At 45.7% G+C, this 24932-nt stretch overlaps 1 protein-coding gene across 2 annotated transcripts in view; it reads left to right on the forward strand.

Annotated features, from left to right (window-relative positions):
* Positions 1-24932, forward strand: part of ABHD5 (abhydrolase domain containing 5, lysophosphatidic acid acyltransferase) — a 200231-nt gene that overhangs the window by 62261 nt on the left and 113038 nt on the right. For both annotated transcript variants that reach the window (XM_078663909.1, XM_078663908.1), the window contains one exon: positions 24228-24272. In XM_078663909.1, the coding sequence (XP_078520035.1) occupies positions 24256-24272 (17 nt within the window). In that variant the 5' untranslated portion in view covers positions 24228-24255. The remainder of the gene's footprint in view (positions 1-24227; positions 24273-24932) is intronic.

Consider the following 24932-nt stretch of genomic DNA (forward strand, 5'->3'; position numbering starts at 1 on the left):
CTGATAAAACGGAGGTAATGTTTTTTAATCAGAAAACGACTATTCCCTCTAGCCTGTGGTGGCCAATGGTCCTTGACCCCCCCCCCCGATACCTGCTATCACAGTTCGCAATCTGGGTTTCCAGTTTGACAACACCCTCTCTTGTGCTCCTCACATTAACAAAACTACCTCTGCTTGTTTTGCGAAATTGTGTATGATTAAAAAGATTCTTCCATACCTCCCTTTGAATGCTCGTAGAACTGTGGTTCAGTCATTAATTACGTCTCACTTAGACTATGCCAACAGTCTCTACGCAGGTGCCCCTTTGTATCAGATTGAACGTCTACAAATCGTGCAGAATGCCGCGGCTAGATTGATTGGTAATATTCCTTATCGACAATCCGTAGCATCTTATCGCAAAAAACTGCATTGGCTCCCTATCACAAAACGTATCCACTTTAAGATACTGATACTTGCTTTTCGAGCCTTGAACAACCTCGGCCCAGGCTATCTGAAAAAACGGCTTGTTCTTTCACATTCTGTCAGATCCTTACGATCTAATAGTCTACGTCTCCTGGTTGTCCCACGCTTCCGCCTATCTAGAGTAGGCGGTAGAGCATTTGGAGTAGCAGCAGCCAGACTGTGGAACAATCTCCCCTTGGAGCTAAGATTTGTCTCCACTGAATCCATCTTTCGCCGCAAACTAAAGACTTGGTTGTTCTCCTCTTAATTTTCTGTCTTTTTCCTTTTTTTTCTGGGCTCATTAGTTGTTAGCGCCGGGACACCCCCTCGGGGGTAGCCGTGCGCTCTATAAAATCCAAATAAAATAATAATAATAATCTCAATAAGCAAATGCTGTGCGGCGTTTCAGCTGCAAATTTGGCCGAAGATTGACAAAGCAAAACCAAAGGGGATGATGGACGGAGTTTTGAACATTGCAAGCACTCACCCCCAGTCAACTGATCTTGGTTTAATCCATCATCATTCATTAGCTCACTCAGCTACCCCAGTTCAGACATGGCCATATGCAAATCAGTCTGACCCAGTGCCTCATGGGAACAGTGCAGCCCAAACTGCCAAGCCATGTCTTCCCTTGACCGGAAACAAGCATCTTGGGACCGGTTTCTGGCTAATCAGGGCTGGACTGTTCCCATGAGGCACATGGTGGACTCCGTCCATCATCCCCTTTGGTTTTGCTTCGAAGATTGACAAAGCCAGCCGGTTTACAAAGCCAAAGCACAGGCACCCAGTTTATATTGGTCTGAGCTTTGGGGATGCAGTTCGGCCCTGGGTCTTCAGAAAATTGAAAAACAATTCTTTTGTGGTTGTTTGCAGCTTGCATGAATAACATCAAAGCTGTTGCAGCGCTTAAAACTATCTTGTTATGGAATCGAATATGGACTAAACTGAATCTTGTAACTTATCTCAAGCCTATTCGTGAACAAAACAGTAACTGACAACATATGCATTAGCTAAATCAAATGTGAAGGTCTTTAACCCCTTCCATGCTGATGACGGCCCCCGGCCGTCATGCACCACGGTGGGCGTGTGCTGATGACGGCTGGGGGCCATCATGAACCTGCCCAATGATTAAAAGCGCCGCACAGGCACAGGATCGCGGCCGCGCCCAAGGGGTTAACCAGCATGGGATGCCACAAGTAGTGGTCTAACCCATAGACAGTGGCTCCCTCAAGCGTGAAAGTAATCAAGGAAAAGTATTTGGTCATGGCAGTTCAAAAAACAGCTGCTTACATTGATCCAGGAAATTAAACCTACTCCTTGATTCGAGAGATACTTGGATCAACATTTTTCTGTAGCAAATAAAGTCTTAATTATAATATGTAGGTCAGGATACCTCCTGGTAAAGACCTTTACAATGAACTGGCCGAATACAAATTGCAACACTACCTGCAATTGAATGCAAGGTGCTGATGAAACACTTCTTCAAGTAGTACTATGCACTTTCTCTTTTTCAGCAAGGAAGCTATATCTTGCCTACTGTGAACGTATTTTCAATCCAGTTGCCTCTTATATGTGCGCAGCCAGGAGAGCAACGCAGCTGTTGCTTTATGAGCAAATGAACTTTTGTTCACAATTATAGGTGGCTATTTAAATATTTTGCTCCTGCAGATCAATCTAAAATTCATTGTATCATTCAACTGTGATCCAATCTCCGCAGCTAAATGAAATTGGTTCAAATACGTAATCATGACTGTTTACTATGATAATGCATGTGTTTTGTATAATATAGGGAATTATTAGTGCATATACACCAGAGGGACACAGATGAGGGAAAGAGAGCAATTGTATTAGTAGATGGCTTCTATTATGATTTTTTAAATATCTTGTTCGGAATTACCTGGTGACATAAAATTGAACAATAAACACACTGCACTTTATGAGAGAATAGCAAGGTGATTCCAAATGCCATGGATGAGAGTGTAGCATATTTATGTCAAATTAAACCTGTAAAGTGATGTTTTATTCTTTTGTATTGTTATATATTTAATATTTTATGGCTTATACTTGCAAGCCAAAATAATAACTTAATTAATTTATATAAAGACGTAATGGTAGCAACAAACCCACGTATTGCTAAGTATCAGTGAGAGCAAAAAAACAAATTATGTTTCATATGTTGTTGTTTCACATAGGTACAGTGAGAAGTGGTACGTGTGTCAACCTTAAGTAACCTGCCACCTTAACCAAGTGCACCATTCACTAACCCCATCCTTAAACTTCACTCAGAGACAAGGCTATCCTGCAAAGAAACTTTCTTAGACTTTGTGTCACTCACGTTTTTTTTTTTTACACAATTGTTTCAGAAGACATGCTTGCAATCATTTCTCTCTGTCTGCCCACGGTGTTTGGTGTTTTGGGACCCACCAACTCCTGATATCTACTCGTCCGGTAATCATCAATCCCAGAGCATGAATTATATCATTATATTGAGACACTTTGAGTTTTCCTCTTGTATCCAATGAGGCTGGGGTTGAGGCGACAGAATGATGGCCTACCAAAGGACAGCAGAAAGTTGTATGTGACTTTGAAAAACTGAATTTTATAGCTCTAAATAGTATGGAAAATGCCTCTTCCTCGTTCCCACATCCAAATACAGGGAGGCTTATTTTAGATATGGTGCCAACTGACAGTTGGTTCATCAATACCATGATATCAATCTTTGAACATTGGGGCTCGTCATACTAGTTGATCTCATACAAATTGAGAATGTGTCTGATTCTCTTTTAACAATAGTGTTCCTCACAATTGTTATCAATTGCGACCTTCACATCGGAAAACAATTTAACTTAATCTCTTCTGGCCAGCTCACCCAATTCCAAAACAACCTAGGGTGTCCCTTTCTTGTAATCCCTTCATTTTGTGTGGTCCTGTTTGGGAGCACCCCCCTTGTTAATTTATTCTTGTATCCTACCATATTTTTCTAGGATACAAATTCTGGACTATAATCCGAACAGCCAAAATATAGGTACAACTTCGTGTATGCGTACCATGGATGTGCAACACACAGTGAGATGCTATCCGCATATAGTGAAATACTGTCTTCTCTTTGAACTTCCAGCAAAATCCACTTATCAACAAATCACACAACCAAAAAGACAAGGGCTCCATGGTCTAAAGAAAAAGGAGAGGCAGAAGCCCTGTCTGGTTTCTTTGATTTGTACAAATTTAACTCATGACGTGATTCTAATGACCAAACTATTTTCTGCAGGACCCCTAGTAAAAAACCTCACTGTCGAGTCAAAAGCTTTTTCATTGTCCAGCAGGTGACAACATTGAGAGGAAAGAATAATTTGCACCTGAAAGGTTGATGCCGTTCTAAAGGTGATGCAGGTTCAGCCTGGTGGACCATTGAGGCATGAAATCAGACTGAGCCTGGCGTACCTTGGACTTTTTGTTTCACTTTATGCAGTTAAATTGAGCGATATCAGGAGCATTCGTCATCTGCCTTAACCTGCATATGAATCAGTGTGTTGGTGGCCTGACACTTATCTATAGATAACTTATAAATACCGTTCCATCTGTCTTTGCCAACAGACATACTTTCAGAACTTTGTCACCATGGTTTCCAGACAAACCCTTAAATAGTGTCACTGACGTGTCTTGGACCAGGTACTTTATCCAACTGCAGTTGTTTTATAAGGAGTTGCAACATCCTCCTCCATAAGATTTCCATTTAGTTTTTCATCTAGTTTTAGTATGTTACTTTCAAACAGGTGATGGAGTTTCAGGTCAATCAAAAATCTTTCCATAGGGAACCCATCATCTTACAGTTTGATCCAATACTGTGCAAACAGCAATGTGCAAACCACAGGCCACATCCAGAATCCCTCACACTATTTCTCTTTGCAGATTCTTTACCCTCCCTACCCATCAGGAGTTCTTTTTGGTTATTCTAACCCATGCTCTCTCTCCCCAGCCTCGTTTCCAACCTCTTAGGACCTCGCCTGGGTCCCCACATTGTGAGTCTTGGCCACATTAGTTGCCGACCTGCCTAAATTAGTCAGTCAGAAGTTTCAGTTGTTGGCTGTCCTGTTGGGGAAGCCAAAATTGCTCCCTATCCATTATAAAAAGCTTTAACTTTATTATGGTAGCTGCCGGAAAATAGACAGTGGGGGTCGGTGGTTTAGGGAGGTTAAGGCTTAGGGTTTAGAAACGTGGATTAAACACATGGATTGGTCTTTGGTAGCGGATGAGTTCATATACAAAGGGAGGGGATGTCCGAAGAAATGAGAAAAATGGGGTTCCAGTGGAGAACGTACCGTGGGATCCTGTGACGGTGCAGATTTGGAAATGAGAAGAGGGCTGGAAGCATGTGTGAGGCAGAAGCAGACATTGTAATGTTAATCAGTGTTTACCAGATTGTTGTACTAACACACTTTTGGCACGATAATATGTGTGATTGTAAACTCTGTGCTTTATTAATATGTTAATTAATATTAAAAAGATGTTTAACAAAAGAAAAGCTTTGACTTTAGATCCTAAATCTTCTGCTGCTGGCCCTTCTACATGATTCTGAACACATTATGCCCTACGAGGACAGCCTTAAGAGTCTCCCAGAGTGTAATATTGATATTATTTGACCTTCATTTTCCTCGAAGTATTGAGCCAACACAATCTGCATTTGATCACCGTATTTTTAACCCTCTCCAGCGAAGTACACCCACAGATACAATCAGTGGAGAGGGCTCTGAGCTTCCCCTCGCCAAGAATTCAACTCCACCTTCAAAGAGGGAGATAGTCGGCCCAGGAGTTGAAAAAGTAATAGATGCACAAACAGCAGATTTGCTTGAAGTCTCTAATGCGTCATGGAAGGAAAAGGAGAGTTTCACCCATCCCAAATATATATATATATATATATATATATATATATATATATATATATATATATATATATATATATATATATATATATATATATATATATTTCTTGAACTCCGCCTGATGAGACCGCCGTCCCATCCCTGTCCGTTTCCCTCCAGACAGCTCACAAGGAGAAAGCGAACAAGACAGACCCAAATTTTCTTAGTGCAAATTAGTGTTTTATTTTAAATAAAACCCAGCAAGTCTGCATGACGCGTTTCGCCTCCGACACAAGGCTTGATCACATGATACAGTTGCGAAAATAAACGAGGGTACTTGTACACTTCAAACAAAGGGTTAGGAGGAGCCAAAATGAATCCACCTCACTTTTTTAACCCCTAAGAGTTCATTACTATGTATAATGCATTTAAAATCACTTGAGGCTTGGTTTCTGGCATGGTGCCATGTATTTATTGTATCAAAATCATGATGATCTGTATATTACATATGCAGTGCAATTTACGCTTTCTTCAATATATATTTGTCATATAAAATTTGATAATATACACAAATAAATATATCCATATATATACACGATGATGTTATCAAAAATAATAAATATGTATAGCAAAAATAAAGCAGAATATCTATCTGTACATTTCAATTAATTTTCCACTATATACATACTATATACAATGCAAGACCAGTGTCTATGCATATAAATGAGAAAGTAATCCCATTTAAAAAAACATTTTAATTTAATACTATAATTTATCCTTTTGGGACCTACATATGTAATACATTGACCAGATAGGACAAGTGGTTCTATATGAAAACCCGTGCCCAGTCATATCCATTACAGAACAATCACTGCACATTATGCCTTCTAATAGGCTTAATTTACTTTTGCCGATACATAGTTATCTTTTGAATTGAAATTGTCATAAATCTAATTCATGTAGATCTATTTTCTTTTGTTATTTACCCTCGTAAAAAACTTTAACCCTTGTGTGTGCAAACAAATACTATAGTGCAAAAATAATGTTAGAATTCCTTTTCTTATGAAACAAAATTATTGTTAAAAAAAAACAAAAAATATTCTGTTGGTGAGTCGGAAGAAGGTCTAGATTTTGTTGGACCTTATTTTACCACTACTAGACTAATGAGTACCCAAGAACCCAAGATCGGAAATCTTATCACAGCCGATAATACTAATAAAAAACTAGAGAACTGTACAACTCTATAGAATTGCTACATCATGTGTTAGATGATCTACAGACTATCCATATATACTGTGAATATATAGAACTAGAGGCAAGTATATAGATCTTCACTCGCATTCATTCCATGTGGAGTCTTGCTGTCTAATTCTAATATATATCTGGTTTCCAACACCCGAAGCTTGGCATTTCTATCTCCCCCTCTCTTGAGAGGAAGGACACAATCAATGGCATAATATTCTAGGGAGGCAGGATCACTGTTGTGCACGCTCTCAAAATGGCGGGCTACCGGGTATGCCTGGTCTTTACCCACGATAGCCCTGATGTGCTGCAGTATCCGCTTGTGCACCGGTAGGCGAGTACTCCCCATATACCGGAGATCACAAGGGCACTGCAGCACATACACTGCAAAGTCTGTTTTGCAAGACATTCTTTTCCTTATTTTCACTGGTTCTTTTTTGAAGGGTACAACATACTGTGTCTTGTTGCAACCATGCCTGCAAGCCTTGCAAACTCCACACTTTTTAAATCCGCCTCCCAAGGCACCCCAAGTATCCGAGACTTGTTTCTCAAGGAAATTGTGTACCAACTTATCTGCCATGGAACCAGATTTTGTAAAAGTAATATTTGGTTTGTCATGGATGTATTTGCCAATAACAGGATCACCTGTTACCAGATTCCAATTGCAAATTTCTCTGTGTTGTCTACTGTATTTAATGATGACCCGTGGCTTGATCACGGTCTCTTCTTGTTCCTGAACATTAGGCTTGATTTTAACTGCCAGGGCCTCTTGTCTGGTGATGGAATTAGCTCGGTCTATAGCTCGTTGGACAGTTTTTGCCGAGTAACCACGCAACAAAAAACGTTTTTTGCTCTCATCCTGTGCCAACTTACAATCTGCATCTAAACTGCAAATTCGCCTTATTCGCAGCATCTCCCCAAAGGGAATGCTGCTGATCAGGTGTTGTGAATGTTGGCTAGATGTGTGCAGAACCGTGTTGCCTGCCGTGGGTTTCCTATGCATTCTTGTGGCTATACCTGTTTCAATTACAAAGACCTCTGTATCTAAAAATGCAACTGACTTAGCATCTATGTGTGAAGTAAACTTCAAATTAAGGCCATTGTTGTTTATTACTTCCACAAAATCAGTTGCTTCACCCAATGTACCCTGCCATATCAAGAATAGGTCATCTATGTATCTCAGATATAATAAAACATGCTTCTGCATTGTTTCATTCAGAGCCCCTCTCAGGACCTGCTCCTCCCAGAGCCCCATGTGTAAACATGCCAGACTCGGGGAGAAGCAGGCCCCCATTGCGACCCCTCTGACCTGCTGATATAGCTGGTTGTTGAAGAGAAAGAAATTCTGTTCAAGGCATAGCTCAATCATAGACAACATTTTGTTATGTACCGAAAAATTCATAGGTCTCTGGTTTAAGAAGAATTCTACCGCTTTGAGTCCGTCCGAATGCTTAATCGATGTATATAATGACGACACATCTAATGTCATTAGCAAACAGTCATCTCGCAAACCACATTGTTCAACTTTCTAATAAAATCAGAAATCAGAAGTATCTTGAAAATACGAATTTAAACCTTTCACCCAGTCCTGTAAGAAGAAGTCTATATAGCGCGAAATGTTCTCAGTTGCGCTATTTATATATATATATATATATATATATATATCTTCTTCTCTCTTCCTCTCTCTTCTTCTCTCTTCTTCTCATCTCTCTCTCTCCTAGATCTGAAACTTCCTCTCTTTCATTCTCCCCCTCCCTCTCCCAGAGGCAGCAGTTGTCCATCTTTAAAAACTAGACTCCAACAACTTGCAGGTCCCGCGGGATGGAATGAATGGTCCATTTTACTCAGTGTGTTGCAAAACTCAGAGCTCAAGCACCAACTCATAATGTTTCTCAGTTAGCAAATGCGCTAGTGACGGCATAGATTCTTTAAAAAAAAGAGTGTTTGACTCCATTATGTATTTGTCTGTAGAAAAATAATTAAAACAGCCGGGAGAATATCGTGTGTTGACACAAACTAAATTAGTAGACATCAGTCAATTAGAAATTATTGTTTAGTTAATAAAAATCATGACAATGTACAAACATACAATATTTATTAACGATATCCATCTAAATACTAAAATTACTAAAAAGCCATGTATCTGAACGAGATTCCTTACCTTGGAATTACCCCCAGGCGTCAGACTGGATTTTACTGTCCCTTTAAAATTGTTTCTGAAAACGCAGGATCCACTCCATAGGAAAAGGTGGATTACAATGTAGTTTTAGGGAAACCTCGTAAGTTGAGTGTGTGAGCAAAGGAGGGGTTGAAACCAAACACTGGGTGTTTAAAGTGCGTGGTGCGAAAGATTGACGTGAATCGCAAAGAGAACTGCAAGCTGAAAGTCTGAGGACACTTAGGTTGTAGCATTCCCAGACAATTTAACTCAAGGTAAATCCTTCACCTCCCCACACAACCTTGTGCAAAAAGGACACCTTGGGCTACAGTGCATAGGTAGGATAAGGGCGAAGGAAAAGTGTGTTTTATAGTGACCAATTTCAAGCCTTGTGACATGCTGGTGATTAGCCCTCTCCTGCGTCCCCACCACAGCTTAACCAAGAACCCCTTACTGCACCATTTTCACATTTCAGGATTTTTGCATTCAGTAGTCCGTTATTAGTTTTTGGATAAAGGTGATGAACTGGGGCTCGGCGTCAAAGTTACAATTTAAACCTGTGTGCCTGGCCCATAAGGCCCTTAACAATGTTGGCCCTCTCTCCCACAATCTAAGATCAACTGGTACATTCCCTCGCGCAACTTTCGATACCTTACTGCCAACAAGGTGGTGGTTCCCAGGATAAAGAAAGCCACCTGGGGAGTACAACGTTTTTCCTACAATACCTGTAACTGGTGGATTGCTCCACCTGTGCACCTGAGAGCACAGATAAATCTGCTCCCGTTCAGAAAGCTCCTAAAAAACTGGTTATTCCCTGCAGTCCACTGATTAGATTGTTCTTGGCTTGATGGAACACTCCCTTCAACACAGCGGCAAGGTGCCTTATTGGTAAATGTGTGCTTTATAAAATACATTTACATTATTAATAGTGAGTATTCCCCTTAAGCTTCAAAATGACGCTAGGCCTCTAGGAGGTGAGTCTCCTGCAAGCAAAGTCCTGTTTTTGTCTATTGTGGTAATGATTGATGACTCTGGTTAAATCTTGCCCATGCATCCACTCACAGTCCATTGCATGGTATTGCAAGGCTCCGCTGTGGCCTCTGTTTTGTACGCTCATCATCTCCGATTTCTCACAGAGTCGTGGAAGGAGATTTTTCGTTGAGGTATTGGGGTCCGGAGATGTAGGCATGTGTGAGCAGCTTGAAGGTCACTCTTTTTTTGACGGGGAGCCAGTGGATGTCTCGAAGGTGCTGGGTGATGTGGTCGTGTCGTGGGACGCTGTGTGCGGCGGTCTGGACGGTCTGGAGTTTGTGGAGAAGAGATTTGTTGATTCCGGCGTAGAGGGTGTTCTCTTAATCCAGCCTGCTGGTGATGAGGCGTGGGTGATGGTCTTCCTGGATTCAACGGGAATCCTTTTGAAGGTCTTTCAGAGTATACGGAGGGTGTTGAAACATATGAAGGATACAGAGTTGATCTGGCAGTTCATGGTGAGAGAGGAGTAGAGTATGATGCTGAGGTTGCGGCATGGTCCGTGGGGGTGGGAGAAGTTCCAGGGCAGGGGTCCACCAGGTGCTGCCGAAGGACGAGGACTTCCGTTTTCTCCGAGTTGTGTTTTAGGCAGGTGCTGCTCATCCAGGATGCAACGTCCTTCACTCCTTGCAGCAAACTGTGCTGGTGATGTCGGGTTCCTTGGTGAGGGAGAGGCTGCCCTGGGTGTCGTTGGCGTAGGATACTATGCTGAGTCCATGTTTTCTGAAGATGGTTGCGAGCGGGGCATGTAGATATTAAAGAGTGTGGGGCTGAGGGAGGATCCTTGAGGGACTGCTCATCTGATCTCTGTGGTTACAGAGAGGAAGGACGGGAATCTTGTTATATGTGTTCTGCCGTAGAGGAAGGAGCTGATGCAGTCTAAGGCGGTTCCCTGTATGCCGGCGTCTTGGAGTCTGGTGGCTAGTGTGCGGTGGGAGAGGGTGTTGAAGGCTGCTGAGAGGTCTAGTAGGATGAGGGCTACCCTGTGGCCTTGATCTAAGAGTGTGCGGATGTCGTCCATGGTGGCTAGGAGGGCGGTCTCAGTGCTGTTCTTGCTGCGTAATCTAGATTGGGATGAGTCGAGGATTTAGCTGTATTCGATGAAGTGTGTTAGCTGGGTGTTGACGATTTTCTCTGTGACTTTGACGGCAAAGGGGAGGAGAGAGATGGGCCTGTAGTTCTTGAGGTCTGTCGGGTTTGCGGAGGGCTTCTTGGGGAGAAGCTTGACTTTGGTGCTCTTCCAGTCTTCGGGGAACATGCCTGTTACGAGGGTGTAGTTGATTGACCGTCGTAGTTCCGGAGTGATGGCGGGATCGGCTCTGTAGAAAATGTGTGGCATGCAGGGTTCAGTGAGTGCTCTGGAGTAGATGCTCTTCATAGTCATTGCGGTGTCTTCTGTGGTGACAGGGGTCCCGATGAGAAGGGTCGGCTGGGTGGCATTGCTGGTGGATGGTGTTGGGTCGGTGCCTTGGTCTTTTTCTTCGAAGTTGTCGTAGAGTGTCCTGATCTTGTGGTGGAAGAAGGAGCTGAGTTAGTTGCAGAGGTCCATAAATATGGTCCCTGGGCTACTGCAGAGGATCAAATGGCTGGAGTATTTGTTTCCTTTCTGATTCCTGTGGAAAGTAAATGAAGCCTTGAGAAGCCATTCCCTTTAATGTCTAAGACTTCCTTACTATTTTTAAATTATGTTCAGAGGTTCCTGAATGAAAAGTTAGCCATGTTTAAAGATTTAAAATATTGAATTCAATGTACAGTTTGGAAATCCCTTAAGGTACATGTTTGCTTTTCCTCCAGTATTCTGAAATGTTTGTAAAGCATTATTTGAAAAAAAGAAAAAAAACAATTAGCTAAGCCAGTATCTGTGCACTCGCCTTAAAAAAAGCTAGACTTATTGGTTTTGGCAGTGCTTGCTGTTTTATTTTAATCGCTGTTATTGCCACCTGTGAAATTCTGTCCATTGTTTATTCTGGGTTTTGCCTTAACCATTGCCTTTTTAGGGCCCTTTGATAATGTTAATGTTAAAAATAATTTATAAAGCGCACGTACACCGGATGGTTTCATGGCGCTGTGAAGGCTAGATTGTTAACGGACTAGTTCTAGTTATAGGCTTGTACAAATAGCCACGTTTTAAGAGATTTCCTAAATTGCCTTACCTCGGTACAAGAGCGAATCTCCAACTGGAAAGTGTTCCACAGTCTAGGAGCAAGAGTGGCAAATCTACAGCCGCCTTGGCGGACGCGTCTGAATACGGGAATGGTGAGAATTGAGAGGTGGTCAGAGCGGAGGTTCCGGGCTGGGGTGTGTCTGGATATTAAGGTGTTAATGAATGGGGGGGCGGAGCTAGCCGCGCTTGGAAATGGCCGCGCCGTAGGCGAGCTCTCCCGATCGAGCCACAATCCTTCAGCTTATCATGGGTTTCAACGAACCACATTCGCCCACACCCGCCTGCCTATGAAGCGGACTGTCTGAGCTATCAACTGATACCACTCCTGTGCAAATCGGCCGACATTGCCGCACCGACATTGATCTGGCCGGGAGCGGAGCGCTGCCCTGCCTACCTGTGCGTAACCACATTCGAGCTACGCGAGCCCGAGGCTGCGCTGGTGTGAGATAGGCCGCATCGGCCTGAGAGGGTGCTGGGACCATCGCTCTCCGAAGCGCGCTCCTGCTTAGGTCTCACGGGACTTACCACACCTGGCTGGGGCTTCGTCCACAACCCTTCACCCCATCCTAAACACCAGACCCTTGGGGGACGCTCCGACTCCTATCTGCGCCACAATTGGGCCTCTTCACCGAAGGCTACCCTCCCCCCCCCCCCCCCCCCCGACCGCCACAAACTTGCTGTTGGAACACGCAGATCTCAGCCGGGGGGCTGCAAACACCACTGCCACCATGGGTAAGCCGGAGAAGACACAGACAAAAATTCAATTTGAGAACCAGCGGGAATTGCCCATACCGTCCACAGACCGCCAAACACCACCCCGCGACTCTGCACCTTCTGCTGCGGCCCAGACGACGCTGGACGTGCAGGCGATGTTCACCGCCATTCAATCCACCCTAACCAACATTGATGGGAAAATTGATTCACTCACTTATCGAGTGGACCGCATGTCGGAACGCCTAGATAAGCAGACGGAGCGCATGGACATGGCGGAACGCCGAATATCGGACGCTGAAAATGCCACAAACCAACTTGAACTGAAACATAAGAAGGTGGATGCTCTCTTGCAAAGCCTCGCGGCCAAAACAGAAGATTTGGAAGCACGCTCGCGCCGCTGCAACCTGCGCATACTGGGCATTGCAGAGACAACTCAAATCAGAAATATGGAAGCATGTGTAGAGACCCTTTTGACGACCATATTGGGCAAGGACATTTTTTCAACGGTTTTCATCGTGGAACGAGCGCATCGGACTTTGGCGCCAAAACCGGCAGTTGGAGACAAACCGCGCCCAATCATCGCCAAACTCTTGAACTATAGAGACAGAGACGCCGCGCTCTGGAAATCCCGGGAGCTTGGATCTCTCACACATGAGGGCATGAAGATCTCCATATACCCAGACTTTACTTCTCATGTGCAGGAGGCCAGAAAGCAATATGTGGACATCAAACGGAAACTGAGAGACAATGGTATTCAGTATGCAATGCTATACCCGGCACGCCTCAAGGTTACTATGGATGGATCCAGCGTTATATGCAATACACCCCGTGAAGTAGTTAAATACTTGCAGGCCAACCATCCGCATGTCCTGAGGCGCAAATCGCCACGCGGACAGAACCAGGACCAAGACCCTCCTTCAGATGCAGAGTGACTGATACAAAACGTACCCGATATGCTGGAAGGTTTGTGACTGTGTGTCTGGACCATGTTTGAGGAAACGGTTTCTTTTTGTGACCCTTGCTTAGGCTGCTGCTCCTCATTGCTACTAGCTAGTTATCGCACCGCCACTACATGCCGTAGATACTGAAACCCACCGACCACTGACTCGCGCTTTTGCGAGTGGCTTGATCACCCAGCGTCTAAATGCTGGGAGTTGTGCGGGCGGCTACCGTCCCCCCTCTGTGTAATCCACACTTTTTGCCTAGTTAAGTTCGAAGGCACCCTATCATTAGGGATGCCTGCCAGCTGTTGTTGTTGTTGTTTCGGGATGACTGCATGGGGTTATGGATTTGTCATAATTGGGATGGCGAAGCGGGTGGTGGGCGGAGGGGGGGGTTCGACGATGGATACTGATGTCATGATTTGCTTCGGCTATAATACTGTTCCTGATTGTTGGAATACACGCTTCGTATTCCCTGACGCACTGCACTTACATGTATTGTTGAAATGTACAAATGGTAATGGGTAGATGCTTAAAGTTGCTGACGTGGAATGTCAGAGGCCATAACAGCCCAAAGAAAATCAGACAGATATTTGCATACTTGGACCGTCATAACATAGATCTGGTCCTTTTGCAAGAAACCCACCTTCTCCCTGGTAAGGCCAAGACACTGGGGTGCCGCTGGGCTGAACACTCTATCTCTGCCACTTATTCCTCTTATGCTCGAGGGGTATCGATCTTAATATGTCGTGGGGTTCCATTCTGCTTAGAACGCACAGACATAGACCAAAATGGTAGATTTGTCATTGTAACTGGCACACTCTGTGGCACTAGAGTAGGGGTTGTTAATATATACGGACCAAACACTGATGACCCTGAATTTTATCTCTCTCTACTCACCAAATTTTTGGCATGGCACTCCGACCTCTCCGTCACCAGGGAGCGGAATAACATGACCATACTGGAACAGGCAGGCTTTTCGACCCTGGGGGACCTTTACCCCAATGGCTCCTTCATTACACACGAAGATCTGGAATATATTAGTAACCAAACCCCACTCTTTCGTTTCCTGTATCACAGACTGCGGGCCGCGGCTCGAGAACTATACCCCTCCTTCCCCGAGGAGCCCCCCACCTTCCACTCTCTACAATTACTAATTACCTCACCCACTCATGCCCACATTCTGTCCAAACTGTACAGACAAGCGCAGGATGAAATCGGCGCTGACACTGTCCCGATGAGAGATAAATGGTCCAGAATGCTAGATACTCCCCTTACGGAAGAAGACTGGACAGAAGCCTGCACACTGACATCACTCCTCACCCCTAACGGGAATCTACGTATAATTCATTATAAATATCTACATCAGGTATATCACACTCCCCTTAAACTGTATAAACTTAACCTGCGGGATGATGCCAAATGTAAAAAATGTGCGATGGATGGAGCAGACTTTGCACACCTAACCTGGTGCTGTGTGAAAATACAGCAATACTGGAAGAATGTAACCGCTCATTTAACGACATTGCTATCATGTGATATTCCCTGTACCCCTAGAGTATGCCTGCAGGGCTTGGACGCCCCACTCAGCGCGACTGGCAAGAAACTCATGGCTTTGTTACTGCTGCTGGCGAAACGCAGACTATCTATACACTGGGATAGTAAGCGTTCCCCTCTAATTAAAGACTGGTTGATGGACGCTGCCTACTGCAGGGATAACTTTATGATATATGCGGAGGAACTGCCGACTGCCTCTAAACCTTCTGATATTTGGGGCCCACTGTCTGACTATCTACGCACTGCCCTGGATCCTCTTGAAGAGACTCCTGCAACTGGGATCCGTCCCTAGCTTTCTGCCTGTACCAATTCACACGCTGCATTATATATGTAAGGTGCATGTGTGAAATGTCTGTTTAGGTATATATTGTTTGCAAGTCTGTAGCTCTGAGATGTATTACTTTGTAAATCTGTGGCATAATACTTATGCCTGAAGCATGACATGAATCTGTCGTCTGAGTTTATGAAAAACTTGATAAATAAAAAAAAATTAAAAAAAGGTGTTAATGAATTTGGGGTTGTTACCATGCAGAGATTTGAAGATGAGGCAGGCCACCTTAAAGGCACAGCGTTGAGGAATTGATTGGGAGCCAGTGAAGGGTCCTCAACAAAGTGGTAGCAGACTGCCACCTGGGTTGATGCAGGATCAATCTGGCCGCCTGGTTTGTGCCATCTGTAACCGTTTAAACAGATAGGTAGGCATGCCCAGGTATACAGAGTTTGCATAGTCCAGGAGAGACAACATAGTGGTGACCACCACTTGTATCAGGGCTTCCTGTGTGAAGAACCGATGCATCTTTTTGATCTTCCCTATTTGATAGAAGCATTTGGAGACGACCGTGCCAACCTGGGTTTTTAGTGACAGATCATGGTTGAGGGTAACTCCCAATGTTTTGGCCGAGGAGGAGGGGGAGGGGGAGGGAGAAGGCCCTAGTTCTGAAGGCCAGTAATGAGGACCCCACAATTTAAGGCTGTCCCCAATGAGAACAAGTTCCGTCTTCCCAGGGTTGAACTTAAGATGGTTCTGATCCATCCACTGTTGGACATGTAACATAGTGGCCTGAAACTCGTTGATGGAGCTGTGGGAGTTGTCAATCGGGAAAACTAGGTGAAGATCATCTGCCTAGTTGTAAACTGTCACATTCCTGTCTCTGAGGGACTGGATTAAGGGGAGGATGTAAAGATTGAACAGATTGGGGGAGAGAGCGGAACCTTGTGGTACACCACAGTTGGTTTTGCGTGGTGGGGCCATGAAGTGGCCTATGCGGACGGCCTAAAAGCGATCCTCCAGGAAGGAGGAGAGCCAACAAGCCGCAGTACCCAAGATGCCGACTTGTTTGACACGGTCGACCAAGGCAGCATGGTCGACCGTGTCAAAGGCGGCTGAGAGGTCTAAAAGGACAAGTGCTTGAGGAGAGCGTTTATCCGATTCATCACGGAGAGTATCCAACACAGCCAAGATGACCGTTTCCGTGGAATGGGCTGGCCGGAAACCTGCCTGGTAGGCATTGAGATATTTAGATTTTTCCAGTCTGGGTTGGACAGTTCGTTCATGATAGCAAAGATTTCTTTGGAGCTTTTGTTGGAGTTAAGAATGCGTGAGGAGAAGTGGGCAGCTTTCGCTGCAATGATAGCCCCCATGTATTCCTGTCGAACTGATATGTACAGCAGTTTCTTATCAGGGGAGTTTTCCCGTCGCCATTGCCTCTCTAGTTGGCGTAAGGCCAGTTTCTGAGTTTTGAGTTCGGTAGAGAACCATCTCTGGGCGTCGGCACGCCGGGCTAATTTGATTTTCCTGAGAGGTGCATGTTTGTTACTGGCCTCAAGGAGCGACATACTGCTCGGAACGTCGTTTTTTTTTTTTTGTTTATATTTATATCAAATTGTTGGTGTTAGGTTTGCAGTGCCTGCTTTTATTTCCTTTGTATTGTGTTTTGTAATATTCTGCTGTGCATCAAGGCTGAAACATGAACTAACTTTAGCTTGCTGAAATAACATGTAAACTCTATTGTACCTAGGTTAGTAAGGGTAAATGGCAACACATCAATGATGAACTTGAGAAACCCCTGTAATAGAGGTTAGTTGGTATTATAAGGTGCATTATAGGGTCAGTTTGCCTCTCAGGCCACAACATTTTGCAGAAAAGTATCACATCATTTATTTTTTAACATTTTTATTGCATAGAAACAAAAAAGCACATCCACGTACAACTTCACATGCCTACATCCTCCAGGCCGGCAAATTACTCAGTGAACACATTATACAGCTTTTGAGCCAACAACCCGAGTCGGGCAGGCAGCGTATTGGACCAGCCAGATTTCTCTTGATCACCATGTTACTTGACTTAAAGCACCCTTAGGCAAACTGCCATCGAGTTGATGTACATACCCCCGACAATGAGCAGTCAGCAGTCATCACATGTTGCTTCGCTTGTGTGAGGGACTCCCCGGCACTATTATGCTTATACGCCGTGTATAGCCCCCAAAAGTTCTTAGGGCGCCTTCTAGGAGGGAGCAGTTCGCTGTAATTCTCCGATTGCGTGCAGCAGTACAGCATATTATGCGACCATTGCTGAATCGTTGGTGCCGGGCCTCTCATCCAGCACATTGCCACCCGACGCTTAGCTATAAGTAGACCCATATCCACTATCCTGCGTATCGCTTTGGACAGATTTTTGGAATATCCCAAGAGTGCTACCACCGGGTCCGGTGTCAGCTTCGACTCCACTACTCTCCCCAATTCTCGGAAGATGTCCTCCCAGTAAGCGTGTATACTCGGACAGAGCCCGCTAAGTGCATGAAATCCGCAGTAGTAGCATGGCATCTTTCACAGGTCGCCTCCTCTCGGAGCCCATACCTGCACAGTCTCTCAGGTGTGTAGTAGGCTCTATTATTGTATTTAAAATGTATGAGTCTGTGCCTACCATGAATCGAGATTCTCCTAGTGTTCGTACAGCAGAAAATCCACATAGCGTCATCTATCGTTATCTGTAGATCTCTCTGCCATGCAAGCCTAGCTGAAGTGTATCTGTTTGCCCTATGTGACATTGCTAATTTATATATGGTGGTAACTAACTTGCGAGGCGTTTTAGTTTTAATTACATGGGACAGTTCCAGCGCTTCTGGGGGTTCACATAGGTCCTCTCCCAACAGTTCTCGCAGAGCCCTGCACACTCTATAAAATTGGAAACGATTAAGCATGGTGTCTGCGCCCACTGCCTCTCCCATCTGCTCTCATGACCTAACGACCCCATCCTAAAATAGTTCTCCTGTCACATCTATGTTTAGTGCATGCAGTGCTTGTAACTCGCCTGTCTTTGCAGGGGTCTAACCAGAGAGTCCATTCGATTGGCATTGCTGGGGAGTAAAGTAGAGCGCCCGCCTGCTGTTGTGGTAGGCTATGCCAGGCATGGCGCGTCAAGTTTATAGAGTCTAAAATACCTGTTCTACGATCTACAAGATCGAAAATCGTGGCCGGGAGAGGAAGCGGGTCCGCAAACAGTCTTTCCATGCGGAGAAACGGGGCGTCTACTTCCCTGTGTATCCAATCATGCATTTGGCCACCCTGTGCTGCCATATAATACAACTCAAAATCTGGCGCACCCAGGCCCCCCCATGCTGTATGGCAATGTGAGAACTTGCCACTTCACTCGCGCCTGTTTGCCTGCCCATGCTAGCTTTATCATCAATTGATTGAGCCTGAAGCAGAAAGTGCCTGGCAGAACCTTTGGGATGTTCGTAAAAAGGAAAAGAAGCCTGGGTAAAATCACCATCTTCATGATGGGTACACGTCCTATCAGTGAGAGAGGAAGTCGGGTCCAGGACTTAACGTCATCTTCCAGCTTGGATATTGCAGTGCCATAATTTTCCCTAAACACTATATCCGAGTCGGTGTGTAACTGAATTCCCAGGTATCTGATTGAGTCTGTAGACCACAGTAAGGGGTACTCCATTTTGAATTCCGCAGTGACTGGCGTGAGCGGGAAAACAATGGACTTTGCCCAGTTAACCTTCAAACCCGAAAGCGGTCCAAAATCCACCACCTCTCTTAGGACTGATGACAGGTTATTCTCTGGGTCGCGAAAGTACAATAGGGTATCATCCGCTTAGGTCGACACCACTATCCTGTACGTCGGGAATCCGATTCCCTTGTTACTGTGCTACTCTCTAAGTGCACACGCCAGCGGTTCAGCTGCTAAGGCGTATAGCATCGGTGACAATGGGCAGCCTTGCCTATTTCCCCTGCAGATGGCGAATGAGTCCATGACCAAATTGCCCAGGTGTAAACGTGCCATGGGTCGATCATACAATATACCTATCAGCTGTAAAAATACTGGCCCCTGTCCCATCCTTGTCAACACTTGCTGCATGAAAGCCCACTCAACCGACTCAAAGGCCTTCTCCATGTTCAGGAAGATCGCTACAGCCCGAGTGTCTTGTTTCACATGCTACATCGTGCCGAATACAGTGCGAATGTTATATGTGTGGTTTATATTCGGGATGAATCCAGCTTGCTCCGGGGCCACAAGAGTCATAGCAAAGGGGGCCAGACGGTTAGCTAGAATTTTTTGCGAATATCTTAGTATCCACATTGAACAATGATAGGGGTGGTAAGAGCCGCACTCTTCCGGAGGTTTCCCCGGCTTAGGGATGGTCACCACTAGCGCCTCTCTCATCGACTGCGGCAGGGTTCCTGCAACACACATATCATCAAACAACGAAGCAAGGTGAGGGAGCAGTAAGTCAATAAACGTCTTATCAAAGTTTACAGTAAGCACATCCGCCCCTGGGGCGCTCTTAGTTTTCATTCCCGCAGGGCAATATCTGCGTTCTGCCTGTTTAAATAACTGAGCACTTTGCTCAATTTACTGTGATCATTAAGCCCTCTGACATTCCATGAAATCGCCCTTAGTAGGTCCACAGGATTTGGGATCCTGCCTTCACTAGGTGACGCCATCGCTGAGTGCTAGTTCCATCATCTGACCTGGTGTGTAGCGTGCATGTGTAGAGTGTACCATATACGAAAACCAAAACAAATCTCCCACACAACACATGATCAACCCCAACCTTCCCCCAACCCCTCCCCCCACCCACAGCTGACCTCCCCCAACTTGGTCGCGCAATTACCTAGAGAACTCCCATTCGTCACCCCTCCTTCCCCCCCAAATGAGTCCCTCACATTACAACTCTAGTGCATGGCACTCGTGGACGGAGGTCTCTCGACGTTCCACAGATTCTACGAGTCAGCACTCTCTTTGGCGCCCTGCCATACTTACGTCATCCTAAACAGTTTACAGTATTCCGCGCTGTAAAGACCCCTTCAATAAGTGTATGCACTGTTTTGCTCATTGTGTCCATGTCCCATTACCCATGTCTGTAACCAGCACACCAAAGCATCTACTACAAGGTGGTTCACAGCTCTAGGTCAGGTAATTCTCGCATCCTGTTAAGTCCAGCTCCGCGCATTACTATATACTGTCCCGAGCGGGGCTGTTACTATGTAGTAATAAACCTGCTGGTTAAAGGCTTCTACGATACCTACTGCAATCACGCAAAGCCTCCCGCAAACCCATCTTACATATCCAATGCACCACCCTCCACCTTACTCATCTTGAGGCTATCAGCCATCTGCATCAGTCTTGTTCCACCAACGAGTTTTGTCCAGTAATTGTCTGTCAGGGCTCCGGCGTTGCTCTTTAGCCCAATCTTTGAGCGCATGTTGCAGAGCTTTCGGGTCAGTAAAGATGTGGGATTGCCCTTGTTTATTAACTCAAAGTTTCGCCGGGTACAGCATGGCATAGTCTATTCCTAGTTCGCGAAGCTGTTTTTTCAAGGGTACGAAGTGTCTGCGAGCCTCCTGCACCCGGATAGTGAAGTCTGGGTACAGCAATATATCCAAGCCCTCAAACCTTAGGTTACGCTTCTCAAGTGCCAGTCAAAGCGCTGTGTCTCTGTCGCGATAGTTAAGCAGTTTCGCGATAATCAGCCGAGGAGGGGCTCCTGGGGGCAGTCATGGACCCAGGGAGCGGTGCGCTCGCTCCACCACGAACATTGTGGAGAAGACACCTTCACCCAATAACGTGGTCGATAGCTTCTCGACAAATTGTTCCATATTCCCAGTGGGAGTCGTCTCCGGAAGGCCTGTAATCCTCAAGTTGCAGCGGCGCGAACGCGCTTCAAGGTCCTCTGTTTTGTCCTGTAGCACGCGAAGCACCTACCCAAGCTGCTTGTGATCCACATCTATTGTGGAATGCGCCTCTTCGACTTCTGTGAGTCTCCTCTCCGACATATCCAGGCGTTCCGCATGCTTGTCCAGTCGTTCCGCCATTCTATCCATTCTGTAAGAAAGGGCGTCTATTTTCGTGCCCAAAGAGGTAATGCCACTCTGCAGTCCTTTTTCCATGGATAGGAGCATGCTGCAGATGTCCAGTTCAGAGTAGTCTCTTTCGGGGTGCCTGCATCCTCACGGTCTCTTTAGAGGCAGCTTTGTGTGATTTTGAACGCTTCTGGTCAAAGGAGAGCTTAGCCTGAGTCTTATCACTTCTGTCCATAGTTGCAGTGGGGTGGCGCCGTCCGGTAAGTCCGTCTCGATTTCGACTGCCTAACTGCCCCTCGGTCACTGTCCTCATGCCGGCTGCGCACACAGGGGGCCCAGTTGCCTGTCTACGATATCAAATTGCCTGCATTGTAGCACGTCCGATCTGCCGGTGCAGGCCACCACCAGGTGCTCGGCTCTGCGTCACCCACTCTCCATCTGGGTGGTGCGGGAATGGACATTGACGACTTTACCTTATTGGCCCATGAATGCTGACAGGGCTAAGCACAGACCTAGCAGGGAACCTACCCCACTCTTCTATCTCTTCCTGGGGGACTTCTAATGTTCTTCCCTACTTACTGTCTTTACTTTACTTTCAGTGGAAGCCACACCTTTCACTTGTGTATTCACTTGGTGTTTCTCTGTGGACTCTGAGAAGGATTGTCCCCACAACGTGCACTGGGTTCTGGTGAGGCTTCTCTGACTGCTCACTCCCCGGAGGCTCCTCTGACCGCTCACTCCCCTCGCGGTATATTTATAATTGGCGCACACTGCTGCATTCCTCACTGCTTGCGGCCAACTTGTACCGTGTGTCCTTCACGCTAATTACCCCCGCGGGGGTGCCGCTGGAGAGAACCGCACACTCAGGCCTGTGCACCATCGACTCCGATCGCCAGGCAGCCGCGCGGCACAACCCCGCTCCGCCGCCTATGGCACTGCACTTCTGTGTTCACAGCAATTGCATGCAACGCATCTAGTCCCCAGCACGCACTCATCACCACAGTTGTGCTCCCTCACGCTCTCTGAGTACTTGTAACTTGGAATCGGTCGCCCTCCATGAGATCCCCACCAAGTCAGTGCGGTCTGCTTTCCCGCTACCTGGCAGTATGTCTTCAAGTCCTGGGGCAGCGTCAGTGCTCGGTTTCTTCGCTCTGTCTCGTTCTCCGCCCGCACACGAGCCGAAATATGTCCAGGCCACGTTTCCTGCAATTAGTGTATCCGCTACACGTTGTCCCTGTCGGTCGCCAGGAGGCTCTGCCGCACATCAGGTGACGCTGCTCGGCCACACACTGCACTACAGCCCGGGGATTAGGGGCCTCCGAGCTGGACAGTTACACACGGAGATATCTCCAGGCAGACTAGATGGATTTCTGTCAGAGACAACTCCGCTGCGCCCGTTCACTCTCCGGTTGCCAAATCTACGTTATAAAGCTTCAAAACGTGAGTAATACTGTCGGATAATTGCCGGATTTTGCGACGAAGTAACGGAGCTCAGTGCTCAAGCGGCCATCTTGGTCGCGAGCAAGTTCTGCCCCCCCAAAAGTATCACATAATTACCAATTTTCTTGAAAGACCTTGGGCCCGCTCAGTCTAAATATTATTGTACTAGGCACAGTGAATCTTAATTCATTTGTATTGAGACTAATGGTATTTATTGCCTCTATGTGATTAAGTTGCTGCAAAGGTTATGATAAGATGGGAATTGTTAAACTGAAAGGACATATGGTGAGACTCCCAATTCAGGAAGCTAAGGGGTTAAGTGAACTTGCAATGTATCCTGCTTTTGATGCGTTCTACAGTTGAGTTGACTATTGGCCAGAGGGTTCTTTCGCAATTTAAGTTGTTGCAAACACGAGTTGGGAATCATTAAACTGAAAGAACATACCTTGAAACTACAAATTCAGGAAGCTAATCGGTTAAGTGAGCTTGCAATGTATCCTGCTTTTGGTATGTTCTACGATTGAGTTGACTGTTGGCCAGAGGGTTCTTGAACTGCAGTCATTGAAAGAATTATCAATTTTCTCAAGTTAGATTTCCAGTGCTTACATGTGGTTGTGGGAGGTTGTGGAAAGCTGCTTGCTAGTCAGGCTGTCATAAGTACAACGTCTATGGACTTGAATGAGGCTTAGCATCATGTATTTTATTTCTAATTTTAATGAAGCGCAGCTCAGCCGATGGCGCGTCTGCGGACTATACATTAGAACAACAAGGGGCTTATGTCAGCCCTTGACCGAAGCCACCAAAGACGGTAGCTGACCACAAAATAAACGATTTAACAAAAGTTGCAATGGAAAGCATTTGAGCAGAGTTGGGGAAGTGGGGTTTAAATCATGTAATCAAATAAGGCTATAAGCTGCCGTTAGGGGGCACATGTGAAAAATTATGAGAGAGTGAGATGGTTGGCGGAAAAGGAAAACCGTGTACAGAAATCAGGGTGAGAAAGCAAGGATGAGGAGGCGAGGGGTAACGAAAGAGGCGAGAGAGAATGCGAGGGAGTGTTGGAACAAGGACACACTTTAAGTATGGATAAAAGTACTTGCTGAATATGCATCTATAACTTCTATATATTTAAAGCAGTGGTTCCCAACATGGTTTCTCCCCAGCAACAATGGAGACAATATCATGTTGCGTACTGCCTTTGGTGTGCTGAATGTTGTTGGGCCTCTGCGGTACAGAACGTTCTGTAGTGTATCACTTAGATTTACACGCTGCTAATCAGGAGTACTACAGAGGACGCTTTAGACAGAACAGTAGAAACTGGTATTTGGGTTTTCTTTAACAGTGTGTTTCTTGTACTTTTTCCTCAGGAATTTGGAGCACGAGATTGGAGGGGTCATGTCCATTGCTAATTGGTGAGTAGAGTTTTCTGAAGCATAAAGAATCGATGTCCTAACTAAATGATGTATGGAACATGTGTGGTCTACAAAGGGAACATTTTCTTTGTAAATCTATGGCTCTTACAAATGTGTTTAAAACAGTAGATCTGTACTCTGGTTACCTCACCAGGGTATTTACTGTTTCTTTTCTAATTATTCTGCAAATCTTTGAAATTGTTTTAGTGTGGGAGCTGAACCTGTAAATGCACTTCCCGAATAATGTGTGCTTGCCCTTACGGAGATCCCCCCCATCTCAGCCCTCATCAGGGATAATACACTTTGTCTTGGGCATGTCCTCTGCATGCTATGCTGGTATGTCCCTCTCCTGTATGGCTGACTGGGTGTGTATCTGGGATTCTGATTTTTAGGTCTCGGCTGAACGCGCGGAAGCGCGTGTCCGCCGACAACCTATTGTGGCCGTGTCTCCTTTCCAGGAGACACTCCTGGCCGCGCGCATCGCCTTGGAGGCGATTTCAAACGAGCACGCGCATGCGAACGCTCGCTGCATTCTCTCACACACACACACACACAGAAGCGCCCATGCATGCACGCACATACAGCCTCCCCCACACACATACACACGCGCACGCACACAGACACACGAGTGCTGCCCCCCATCCCCCCCCGGCCCCCGCA

Source organism: Lissotriton helveticus, chromosome 10 (assembly GCF_964261635.1).
Source record: "Lissotriton helveticus chromosome 10, aLisHel1.1, whole genome shotgun sequence".
In the NCBI taxonomy this organism is placed as follows: Eukaryota; Metazoa; Chordata; class Amphibia; order Caudata; family Salamandridae; genus Lissotriton; species Lissotriton helveticus.